The sequence below is a fragment of the Protopterus annectens genome, chromosome 7.part1, assembly GCF_019279795.1.
Source record: "Protopterus annectens isolate FY-2018-M chromosome 7.part1, PAN1.0, whole genome shotgun sequence".
In the NCBI taxonomy this organism is placed as follows: Eukaryota; Metazoa; Chordata; order Ceratodontiformes; family Protopteridae; genus Protopterus; species Protopterus annectens.
In genome coordinates this window covers 189,452,316-189,465,892 of record NC_056740.1, presented here as the reverse complement: position 1 = coordinate 189,465,892, position 13,577 = coordinate 189,452,316, and the positions used below count along the sequence as shown (strand labels likewise).

Genomic DNA, 13,577 nt, shown 5'->3' with positions numbered 1-13,577 from the left:
GTCGAATCATACACCAATGCATTGTACAAACACATACACAAATGCATGGATCTCCCCATACCCAATAGAACCAAGATGCTCTCCTCAATAAAAAAAAAAAAAAAAAAAAAAAAAAACCCCAATCTGGTGGTCTCCTGCCATAAACAAACTCTACAACAGGAGGAGGAAACTTATGTGGAATAAGATGAAGTCCCAAGACTGGAAAAACTCCCTCATCAGCCTCAACAAAAAGTTGAGATCCCTCATCAAATTCTCTAAAGCTAGCTATGAGAACAGAATTGCAGTAGATAGTAAAGACAACCACAAGGCCTTCTATAGTCATGTAAAGAATCTCCACGGCAATACCCAGATTTGCTCTGAGCTACTGCACAATGGTACCTCTTATACTGAGCCAACAGATATTGCCAATATACTGGCCGACAGATTCAATGCCAACTTTACCACCCACCCACAAAGGACTAATCATAGTACCAGTAGATTGCTAGGCACCCAGTATTACCGCTGCACAGGTTAAAACAGCACTGTCCAAGGACAAGAATACAGCTTCTATGGGACCTGACAGTATCCCTGGCTGTGTTCTACATGAACTACAAAGCGAACTGGCACCTCACCTGTGTGCCGTGTTCAATCACAGCCTCACCTCAGGCTTTGTCCCTACTGAATGGTGCAAAGGAGGAGTGACTACAGACCCTTGGAACTATCGCCCCATTAGCCCAAGTGTGATATGCAAAGCTATGGAACGCATTATCATGGACCTAATAAACAAGGATATAGGGAATTTCCACACTCTGGATCACACACAGTTTGGTTTTGTGAAGGGTAGATCATGCGTGCTCAACTTGATCAACTTCTTTGAGTCAGTCACCAGAGCTGTGGATGAAGGCAAGGTGGTTCATACAGCCTACCTTGATCTGGCAAAGGCCTTTGATAACATTCCCACTCAGGAATCATAGAAAAACTTACTAAGCTAAGCATCAACCCCTATATCACTAGGTGGGTTGCAAACTGGCTCACAGATGGAGTCAGCTACTTTTACATTGTGGGTTCTAAGTCAGACTGCCGACCAGTCACGAGTGGAGTCCCACAGGGATCAGTCCTGGGTTCTCATCCGTTTGGCATCTACTTCTCAGAAGTCCAGGCCAACACGAAGGGACTCAAGCTGACAAATTTCACAGATGACTAGAAGTTGTGATCCATTATTAACTCCCTATGGGATGTTGACATCCTACAGAAAGGCCTCACCGAGACCAACGACTGGTGACAAAACCATGCCTTAAGCTCAATGCCAAAAAATGTGTCGTCATCCCCTTTGGGTAAAACCCAGTTCCCATGAATTACCACATGGATGGTAGTCCAGTGAACACAGAAGGCATTGTAAGAGATCTGGGAACACAGGTTGACAGCAACCTCTCTTTTGACCACCACATTGCCACTGTGGTCTGAAAGTCCTTTTATGTGGCGCATCTCATTACTAAGGGTTTTGCATCCTGGAAGAAGGAGGTCATGGTCTCCCTCTACTCTTCCCTCATTAGGCCAGTTATGGAGTACAATGCCTCATTTGGCATGTACCTCACTAGACACCTGCAATAACTGGAGAGGCCACAAAAGTACCTCACAAAGATGATCCTAGGCCTTAAACACTTGTCCTACATGGACAGACTCAAAAAACTCCAACTATTCTCAGTCTCATATCGCCTACTTAGAGGCTCTTACTCTGCTTGACTTACAAAGCCATGTCTGACCCAGCTCTGTTAGAAATGCTACATCTAAAGAAATCCCAATTCCTCTGTACCACAGGCTCCAGAGACCTCAACCTCATGACCACAATCTACAGAATGTGCTGGAGGGACAGGTTCATAACTCAGCGACTGCCCATGCTATGGAACAGACTTCCCATACATGTCAAACAGAGCACCTCACTGACCCTCAAGAGAAATCTTGATGAGTGGATGGGAAATAGAAAATTCACCCTGGGGATCACTCCAGTGACTCTTCTCGACAGAGGCACTGGGAACTAAGGTCGAGTGGCACGATGCCAGGGTAATCCTATGGGTTAGGCTTGTAAAGGCTCCAGGGCCATTATCCTAGTAGACACCTATGAACAACTTGCCATTTTCCAATCCAAACATCTAACCTCCATTCTCCTTCCATTTTCTAATCCAAACATCTAACCTCCATTCTCCTTCCACCTCCTGCAATTAGGGTTTTCTCACTACCCATCTAATTTCTTTACTCTTTATAGTGGCCCCCAAATCTCAGCCAGGCATGATTACAGAATGCCCCAATCCCACTCCACTTATTACTCTATCCCTAACACCTGCACTGCTTTGACGTTAACAAGCTTAGAGAATACTACATTAGCTGAAATGCAATGTGCAATTCAGGAAAAACAGCCATCAAAAAACAAAACCCACTATGATCCAGTCTGGTAGTTATCTCACCAGTATAACAAATTATGGCATCCCCTTAAGAAAACAACTGCAAAGTCTCTAACCAAATTGATCCATACCGAAACAGACCACAAATAGTACCTTTCTACTTTACATGGCTCTATTGAAACTTACCACTGCAAGGATCATATAGCTGTATTAAAACTTAGCACTACAAATTCTACAAACCCCAATTTTGCTCCTCTTCAACTACTGTTTCTCCAATCTATATCTCATGCTCCTATTACCTCAGGACTTAGTTAAAATAACTTACAAGAACATTAAGTGCGACAAACTGTACTTCCAACAATGCTAGCAAGTGACTGCATACCAGAGAGCTTTTTACATTTGTTTTTTGAGAAGTACTTGTTTCAACTTTGCTCACTAAGGCTTAATACTATACTATCACACTGTCATTCTAGCTGGATATACACTAGTGCCAGTCAGTTGTGCTGTTGATGATGTCCCTTGCAATCAGCATTATTTCTTTTGGCTGTAATAGAAAGAACAGCAGCAATGACAGCGGATGTTTTAAGGAACACAGTCTCTACTTTGGAGGTGAAATTAGAACGAATGACTGGAAGAGGATGCTATTTGCTATCTATTTGGTATCTGAAGAATGAAGAGGTTCATTCACAAATTTGTTTTTCTTAAGCATTTTGTTTTCTTACTGTTACAATCTGGTGCTTGGGCTGCATTTTGCAGCTGACTGCAATACTGTAACGTTGCAATAGTTGATAATTGTCGGCTGTACTATGGGGCAGCTGACAGCTGTGGTCTAAGCTTTATCCTCCAAAACCTGTTGGTTTGTTATTACTGAAGTTTTTTTAAGAGTATACTGAGAAATTTGATTTCTGCGTCTCATGATGCTAGCCCATAGTTGGGCTCTTGCTTTTAAAAGAACAACTTTTGAGTTTATTTTACCTGTACCTGGATTGCATTAGTTACTATAAACATTTTTATTACATAGTGTAACAATGTTACATTGTCTTTAGCATTTTCTGCTTTTATAATGTTTTTGCTTGTTTAGTGAAAATTGATTTTAGCAAAATTACTACACAGTACACATTTATTATATGAATCATATTAACTGCTTTACACAGAGTCATAGTTTTGATGCAAAATGCTTAGGAAATGAGCTCTGCAATGAACTTGAACTTAACCAGCCTACTTCACTATCATCCCACTGGGGTCTCAACCAGTTCTCTAATATTAGCATATCATCTCAAAACAACAAACTACTTCAAGTAACTCAGCAAAATCAAACTTAAATAAGAAATGCCATAAAAATATGTCACCTGAATGTACACAGCATAAAAAGCAACACAGACTGCCAAGAAGGTTGGATGAAAGAAAACCAACTAGAAACTCTAGGTATGATTGAAATCTGCCTAGAGGGCACTAGCTGCCCTTCAGCATTACACAAACATTTGTTATTAAAAAAAAGTGGTTCTCTCCTCTTAGCAAGAGGACTCCCCCCAAACCATAATCATAACACGTGTGACAACATACCTAAATGGACACTGGCTTCCACCACCACTGCCATTTCTAACCTGCCCAAAGCAATTATTCAGGACATCCTAAAACCACTGTAAAGTAAATCATATAAATTACAATGAAAAATGTCAACATTGATCTTTTAGGACCCAAGAAGTCACGTTATTCATTTCCTATAAACGTACAAAGCTGCATTACATATCTATCAGACTGAACCCACATAACAGCAGCACTAACTTAGACTTACTTATAACTAACATACCACACAGAATTAGTGAATTAAAATGTTCTCCAAATATTGTAAGTGACTACTATTCAGACCACTCTGTCATTTAAATCCTACAAAGCCATCTCTGGTGACAGTAACCATAAGAGCCTTCCCAGAACAGAAATAAAACACTGTACAGGAAAAACTAAATTACTTAAATTGGTCAGTGCAGCAACTCCATTCATGCCTTGGATACAGTTAATTCCTTATTAAACCATCCGGAATAAAACACTTCTCACTGCAAAATAAACAACTTAAGGGACAGCTTTGGCACTGGATTACTTCAAACCTGAAGCTTCTTCTTAAAGCCAGAAATAAGACTTGAAAACTAAAAAAGGAGATTAACAATCCCACTCACCATGGTGGAATATTCTACACCAGAGGGAAAACTGCAACATAAAATCAAAGAAACAAAACAGTTAACCTTCAACACAAAGCTAATTGTAATAGTATCAAAAGATCTAGAAAATATTAAAAAAAAAAAAAAAACAGTGTACTCCGATAAGAAGCCTAGTCAATCACTGCCCAATATGGACGCCTCCTGCTTACAGGAATTCAAAAAAGCACAAGTATTCCATCTAACCCTACAGCATCATTTAACACCAAAACTACTAACACAGCCATCATGTAAAATCAAACCCAGCTCTCGTCTTCTTTACAAGGCTTCACTTCAACCCTATTCTAAGGCAATGGCCCCAGAATGGTCTCCCCCTGTGACTCAGGGCTTTAAGTTATTATTTTAGTAAGTATTACTTGTCAAATCACAAAATTATTTGAAAATAAATTTAACGTCAACTACTATTTAACCTACTTAAATCTGTTTGACTTATTTGAAAACGTTATTGAAGCAATGGGTGAGGGCAGAACAATAAACACATATCTAGACCTCAGGAAGGCATTCAACCAACACCATTCCAGCTAAATGTCAATTCACTATGCAACTCTTCAGATAGCAGTTTGGCTCAAGTACACCTCAGAAACTTACGGTGGACACCTATACCTCCTCCAAATGACCTAGGTTCACTCCTTGGGCTGCCCTTCTTTGGCAAGACAATTTTTCCTCAGACAGACAGCATACATTGGAGGTGTGACAGGGAAGAAAGAAGTAATTGGGAACATATTTTCTGCGAGTGCAGTGAGTAGGTAGACTTTACAGATTCCCTGTAGGATGCACTGCTGGAGATGCTGGGTTGGCAGATTGGTGCAACTAGGAAGATAATTTTTCTGAGCAATGATACAAAAATGGAATTGCCTAGACATGGTGAGGCCTTGCTGTGTCCAATTATGGTGCTGCCAAAAAAAGCAATTACTAGAAAATGGAAAATTTAAACCAGCTATACTACAAGTAGAGAATATAGTCACATAGATAACTTGAATTGAGATTTTTAGAAAGGGGTAAGAGCAAAGTACACAGGAAAAATGGGAATTGTGGGAACAGTACATACAGGGGAGGACTGAGGATTAAAAGAAGGCAGGACTTACATGAGCTACACAATGTTTGACTGAAAATGATTGGATAGATTATAAGTGATGTATAATGTTTGCAACTGGGAGTGTGTCGGTACAGTTTGTGATGTAAAATCCTTGCAACTAGGACTGTGTCGGTGTGGTTTGTTTTCATTGATATACATAGAGGTATGATTACCTCTCAATTGTACAGATTTTCACAGAATGTCCAGCTTTATGCCTCATTTTTGGTCCATTTTTCATAAAATTGTGTTTTTCTGGCACATTAGTGGCAAAACATTAAAGACTGAAGTTAGAAAATAATGACAGACATTTGACGTTCAGACTTCATACCCTTCAGTAACTTCATGCTAATGCAAAACCTGTTATTCCATCAACTTTCTAAGTTTGCAAGAGCAATATTAACTGTCCCTACTTTTGGGCCTTTATTCCACTTTTACTTATGGCTTTGTCCAGACTTCTTGCTCTACGAGGTTGAGAGGTATGAACTGATTGCCTATGTCATAAGTGATGGTTTAATAAAGATGCTTCTTGTTAAAAAAAAAAAAAAAAAAGTAGGAAATGAACTCCATCCAAATCAAGGGATGTAATTGTTCCACTGTACTCAGCACTTCATGGACTATAATGCCCCTTTCAGTATTTAACTGTCCAAACACTTTTCACAACTAACAACAGACTTCCTCACTAGAAAAATCAAGGGACCAAAACTGCAAAAATTATGTAGACCAATGCAAAGCCTTGTTCTTCTTCTCAGTATCATAAAGGCTACTGAGAGGTGACCTCTGCTTTGTGTACATAGCTTCAACAGATCCTTTCAGGCCTATTACACATTTATTAGATTTGTATCAGAGAATTCCACTTAGATAGAAAAGTCTTCCACTCCACATAAACCAAAGTACTTATCTTACTCTATTTAAATGTATTTTGGAGGACTGCCAGGACATTTGCAAGCTCACCTTTGGTTTAGCACCCCTAAGACTCATGGATAATAGAAACATGTAAATGGCCCAACATATCCTTATTTGGTCCATCTCTTGGTTACTTGCACGAAAAATATAAGAGCTAAAAACTGCTCAATGCAAGGCTAGGCTTCTTTGATCCTCACAGATCAACAATCTAGTACCTATGAACCTATTTAAACATTGCTGAGGAGTTTGTCTCACTAAGCCAATAACGTCTTTTCGGAGGGGACAAGAAGTGCTATTCTTACTGAATGGGGAAACCGGGTCATGGCACTAGGGAACTTTAACTTTTTTCAATAAGTGCCATGGGATCTTTTACACTCACCTAAGCTACCAGCAACTCAAACAAATGGTGCCTCAGTTTAACATCTCATCTGATGGACTACTTGAGCACATCAATAAACATGGAATTCTTCCAGACATTAAACAAGGTTTCATAACTGGCCATAACATACTCATTGCAACCTACACAGATGAGCGATAAAATATTAGTGACCATGAAGAAAGACTGGTTCACAGGATTTGTTTAGGTGACTTCACGCATGCTTTTTAAACTACAGACATACAACACAACTTGAATTCTTGATTTTAACCCAAATACTTAAATAATAGCAGAACAATTATTTGTTCTTCAGGCCTGTCATAATAAAGACATGATACATGAGGTAAATCATCTTCACTTCATGAGTACCACAGGGGTTAAGGCCTTGTTTTCACACCATTCGCAACCATATCTCCCTCAGTGACCATTCATTACACCAATGATATTATCCTCCACATAGCAGATCCATCTACAGCTCACATTCAAACAGATTTACAGAATTTATTCTCTGAATTATGCAACTAAGTCACAACTAACCACCTTAAATTTAGCAGAGCGGCAGCTGTTACGTTATTCAATAAGTCACAACTAACCACCTTAAATTTAGCAGAGCGGCAGCTGTTACATTATTCAATAACTACCATAAGACAGCAAAATGATGTAGTTTGCACATGTAACAAAATACAACTACCTAGTACTTTCCCTACTCCCCAACCTGTTTTTGTTTTTTTTTTTTAATCTACACTAATGTGACAGTGGACAAGGTGGGTAGGTAATTAAAAGCCTCAATCATCTTCATTATGCCTTTGTCCTCATGCTTGGTGTGTCCTTGCAGTCAAGGTTTTCTTTCCTCATCCAGACAGATGCAAAAATCTCCCTTTACCTTCCAATGGAAACATGCTAATCTGATGGGATATCTTACTTCTACACACAGATCTGCAAAAATCTCCCTTTACCTTCAAACGGAAACATGCTAATCTGATGGGATATATTACTTTGCACACAGATCTGCAAGAAGTATTTATACAAACTTTTGGTATGCCTGTCTCACTGCTCTTAAATGAAAATCCTTAACCAATGACATCCAAAACAATGTAGAGCCGCCACAGCAAAAGACCACCACTTAAAATGCAAAAACATTCACAAGAAAAATTGCTTACATTATGGTATAAATTAAATAAAACACAAATTTACAGACCAATTACTCAAATCCACCAACTCCAGACCTTCATACCATTTACAAATTAACACCCCCCCATCACACTTGTATCTCAAATATTCCTTCTTTAACATCCAACACTACTTTTTCTTTTCTGCACACTATCAGGTCTTCATTTTGTCTTTTCCATCAATTCTCCTAATCACACCTTCCTACAGCTTCAAGTTTCATAACCTCACCCTTCTCCTAACCCAAACTCACTCATCACTCATATAGCTAGAATATCACACAGTTCCATGACTCCCTGTGACAACGTGAGGTATCGCCAGCTAAGCCAGGAGAAGTAGGACAATGGATGTGTAACATATGCCAGCACAGCTAGCTGGAACTTTGTAAAGAATTATATGTCATTTGTATATCAAACTCATTAGTATAGATGCTTGTGTTGAAAAAGTATTTGTAAAGTTGCTTGTGTTAAATATGTATCAACAGTGTGTCCTGCTGGACAGAGGAAGAAACATATATGGATTACTGTAACTGCTAAAAATGTAATTGTATAACAATGGACACTGGAGGAGAAGGGGTTAATCACAGTCCAGCTGCAGCTAACTTTGAAAAAATAGTTTGAAATTAAACTACCTGGCTTAGGCCATAAAGATTGTAACTTACAGTTCTTTAGAATACTCAGGAAAATATAATGAGTAATAGTAAAGTATTGTTTTTCTGTAAGTGTGTGAACCTGCCACCTGTGTTATTTTTAATACTTCCTGTGATTGAAACTCTGGTATTTATTCTAAATAGATATTTAGTATTTAATGTTCTTTTATTATTTATTATTAAATATATTTAAACTTTTCATTGCGGCTGGACCTTTAGAAAGCATTTTAACCTTTGAAAATACTAATATCTATTTGGTAATTCTGTGGCCACTCCTGAAAGCCTTACTGCATTGGCCAAACACTTCATTTGTATTAATATTAACTTCACTCAGTATAATTGGGTACCCTGGCAACAGCCTTAAAGCAGCTGGCTTTGGAGTGTCTGATGGTGGTCTAACTACCTTACAGTCTAGGCTGAAGGGGGCATAGCCAGTAAACCTGTGCCAGACTTTACCGTGTGTGTGTGTGTGTGTGTGTGCGTGTGTATATATAAACACAAACATCAAATCTCAAAGAGTGTGTGTGTCAGCTGCTTGGACCAGGGACACGAAGCACTGGTTTCACAGAGAGGGTGCTGGAGGACTTGGCTTGGACACTCTGAGGACTCAAGCAATTCAGGTCACAGCCTGCTATAGGTCCCCAACCATATCCCAAGACTCTCACTCCACGTTCCTAAGCACCCTGAAGAATATTAGGGTCCAACCTAACACTCTTATACTGGGCGACTTCAACTACCCCTCCATTAACTGGGAAAACTACTCATGTACCAACGCACTTGCCCAACGGTTTCTGGAATTCATTAACTACAATGCCCTGGACCAGCTCGTTTTTACCCCATCTTGAGGTAGCAACATCCGTGACCTGGTCATTACTAACATGGGCAACCACTGCTCTACATCAATAGTCAATTCCTCCCTGGTTAGATCTGACCACAAACTAATCACCTTGGAAATCCACATCCCTCCCACAAAGGTAGCCACCATGAAAAACTTCTCCAAAGCTAACATCGGGCTCCTAAAAACAGAGGTGGCTAACTTCACGGCACCCATGCAAATGGAGAATAGTTGCATGAGCGCCAAATAATACACCAATGCACTGTACGAACACGTACACAAATGCATGGATCTTGCCATACCCAATAGAATCAAGGAGCTCTCTTCCAAAAAGGAAGTCAATCTGGTGGTCCCCTGCCATAAACAAACTCTACAACAGGAGGAGGAAACTGATTGGAATAAGGTGAAGTCTCAAGACTGGAAAAACTCCCTTAGCCTCAACAAAAGGTTGAAATCCCTCATCAAATCCTCTACAACAGAAGGAGGAAACCGAATGGAATAAGGTGAAGTCTCACAACTGGAAAAACTCCCTTAGCCTCAACAAAAGGTTGAAATCCCTCATCAAATCCTCTAAAGCTAGCTAGGCCTTCTATAGTTATGTAAAGAATCTCCACTGCAATACCCAGATTTGCTCTGCACTACTGCACAATGGTACCTCCTATACCGAGCCAACAGATATTGCCAATATACTGGCTGACAGATTCAGTGCCAACTTTACCCCCCCCCCCCCAAAGGATCAATGATTGCTAGGGACACAGTATTACTGCTGCACAGGTTAAAACAGCACTGTACAAGGCCAAGAATACAGCTTCTATGGGACCTGACAATATCCCCGTTCTACATGAACTACAGAGTGAACTGGCACCTCACCTGTGTGCCCTGTTCAGCCTCACCTCAGGCTTTGTCCCTACCGACTGGCGCACTGTTACAGTCATCCCTCTCCACAAGGGAAGAGCAACTACAGACCCTAGGAACTGTCACCCCATTAGCCTGACAAGTCTGATATGCAAAGCTATGGAACACAGCATCATGGACCTAATAAACAAGGACATAGGGAATCTCCAAACTCTGGACCCTACACAGTTTGGTTTTGTGAAGGGTAGATCATGCCTGCTCAATTTGGTTGACTTCTTTGAGGGAGTCACCAGAGCTGTGGATGAAGGAAGCATGGTTCATACAGTCTACCTTGATCTGACCAAGGCCTTTGATACCATTCCCCACTCAGGAATCATAGAAAGACTCACTAAGCTAGGCATCAACCCCTATATCACTAGATGGGTTACAAACTGGCTCACAGATAGCTACTTTCACACTGTGGGTTCTGACTCCAAATCAGACTGTCGATCAGTCACATGTGGAACCCCACAGGGTTCGGTCCTGGGTGCACTCCTGTTTGGAATCTACTTCTCTGAAGTCCAGGCCAACACAAAGGGCTTCTGTCTGACAAAGTTCGCAGACTATTGCAAGTTGGGAGCTATTATTAACTCCCCAAATGATGTTGAAATTCCACAGAAAGGCCTCAATGAGACCAATGACTGGTGCCAGAACCATGGCCTTAAGCTCAATACAAAAAAAAAATGTGTTATCATCCCCCTCGAGAAAAACCTGATTCCCTTGAATTACCACATCGATGGTAGTCCACTGAACACAGAATGAGTTATAACAGATCTAGGAACACAAGTTAACAGCAACCTCTCTTTTGACCACCACATTGCCACTAAGTCCTATGTGGCACATCTCATTACTAAGGGTTTTGCATCCAGGAAGAAAGAGGTCTCCCTCTACTCTTCCCTCATTAGGCCAATCATGGAGTACAATGCCTCATTTGGCATGTACCTCACTAGACACCTGCAACAACTGGGGAGGCCACAAAAAAAACCCTCACAAAGTGGACCCTGGGCCTTAAACTCTTGTCCTATATGGACAGACTCAAAAAACTCCAACTATTCTCATTCTCATATTATCTACTTAGAGGCGATCTCTGCCTGACTTACAAAGCCATGTCTGACCCAGCTCTGTTAGAAATGCTACATCTAAAGAAATCCCACATCTAAAGAAATCCCAATCCTTCCGTACCACATGGTCCAGAGACATCAACCTCATTACCACAATCAACAGAACATGTTGGAGGGACAGGTTCATAACCCAGACACTGCCCATGCTATGGAATAGATTTCCCATACATGTCAAGCAGAGCACCTCACTGACCCTCTTCAAGAGAGATCTTGATGAGTGGATGGGAAATTGAAAATTCACCCTGGGGATCACTCCAGTGGCTCTACTCGACACAGGCACTACGAACTAAGGTCAGGTGGCACAATGCCAGGGTAATCCTATGGACTAGGCTTGTAAAGGCTCCAGGGCCATCAGCCTAGTACACACCTATAAACCCTACACCTGTGCCAGTGGGGAGTCTTACTGCGGGTCTGGAAAGAGAGGGAGAAACTAGCCCCTGGACTGAGTGCGTTTCCTGTTTGCTTTTCAGGGAAACTGTGCTTGATGCAGACAGCTGCAACTAGAAATACTGACTAATATGCAAACTCACTCAAGGAGTACAAGTAAGGAAAATGTAGAACACCACAGGAGTCAGAGAAAAAAACAAGTTGCTTACTTACTGAAACAAATATGTTTAGCATCAGACATGGGTTTTGCAAGCCAATTTACAAATCAATAAATAGCAGAAGTTAAAAAAAAAAAGTGTCCAAGTTGCTTAGACGTTATGTATTAATACCTCAAGCAGTGGAATAATTTTATTTACTTCAGCTTGATAGTACGATCCTACCACTAGGCAAAACATTTTAAAAAATACAATAAGTATTAGCTGTATATGCAAAACGATACGCAGGCAGTTTTAAAGCACTCTTAGCAAAATAAGCACATTTTATCTGTGCCAGCCAGTATTCTGGAAAGTGCAAACAAGTTGTCATAATTAGCGGTTACTTCCATACACAAACATACAAACTCTCTGAAAATATGTAACAATCTGTTGCTATTAATGAATGGCATATAGAATAAGAGAACGACAACCCGTAACATTTTAAGGCAATAACCTACATATATCAAATGCATTTCATTACCATTGTGTCCCAGTGGTGAACTTCTGAGTGGTACAACTACTTCCAAAAAACCTCACACTTCCTTCTTCCACACTACCCCTTCAGTACGAGACGTGGCAAACAGCACCCACTAAGGGCAACTAATTTTTCGCGGACTTCCGGTGCAACACACATTACCTACCGTGTAGAAAGGAAGTTAGAGTTGCCAAGAGTGAGTCCCATTTCACCCTGTCTAGAATAATTCAAGTATAAGACTGCATGTTGTTGTTATATATTAAAAGAGTGGCGCACCCAAATACTGAAGTATACAGCTTTAGCAATTGTTGAGAACGTTGAAATGTAATAGGGTTTTAAAACGGAGAAGTATATCTTACTACAGTAAGCCCGTGACGTGTAAGGACCAACTCCGCCCTTTACTTTACGCAACCGGTCAACAGGTAGAACTGTAAAACGATGGAGAGAATCCACCTACAACCCTTTTTTGCACATGGGTAGGGTTGTGTGCCACTGCTACTTCAGCAGTGACTGTCATTTGAACCAACGTTCACGCCGTCGGGTCGTTAGCCCTGCTGCTGTTGTTCTTCCATACTTAGGGTTGCCACCTTTTTCAAATGCCCAAAGTGGAGCATTTTTGGTACAAACGTCAGATTTTGCAGGCCAAAAATATACCCACGGCCAGTACAAATTGCAGAACTTCACTTTTTTGCCTAGATAAAAGCTTATTCTTGTAGCATTTTAGTTGCTTATTCTGTTTCTTAGAACATTTAGGTGTTTCAGATACAGAATAACTGTTTTATGCAACTATTACACAAAATATAGGAAATAAATTTGCCCTAAAACCCCCAAAGAGTGACTGTCCCTCGCAAACTGGAACAAGTGGTAACCCTATCTATACTCGTGGTGAGAATGTTTTCTGACTGTTGTT

General features: G+C 40.5%; 1 protein-coding gene across 1 annotated transcript in view; it reads right to left on the bottom strand.

Moving 5' to 3' along the window:
• Positions 1-12,838, bottom strand: part of SEC13 (SEC13 homolog, nuclear pore and COPII coat complex component) — a gene marked incomplete in the record, with an annotated part of 687,168 nt that extends 674,330 nt beyond the window's left edge. Inside the window, 1 exon segment of the mRNA XM_044078635.1 lies at positions 12,672-12,838. Coding sequence (XP_043934570.1) covers positions 12,672-12,676 — 5 coding nt within the window.
• Positions 12,839-13,577: the final 739 nt, after the last annotated feature.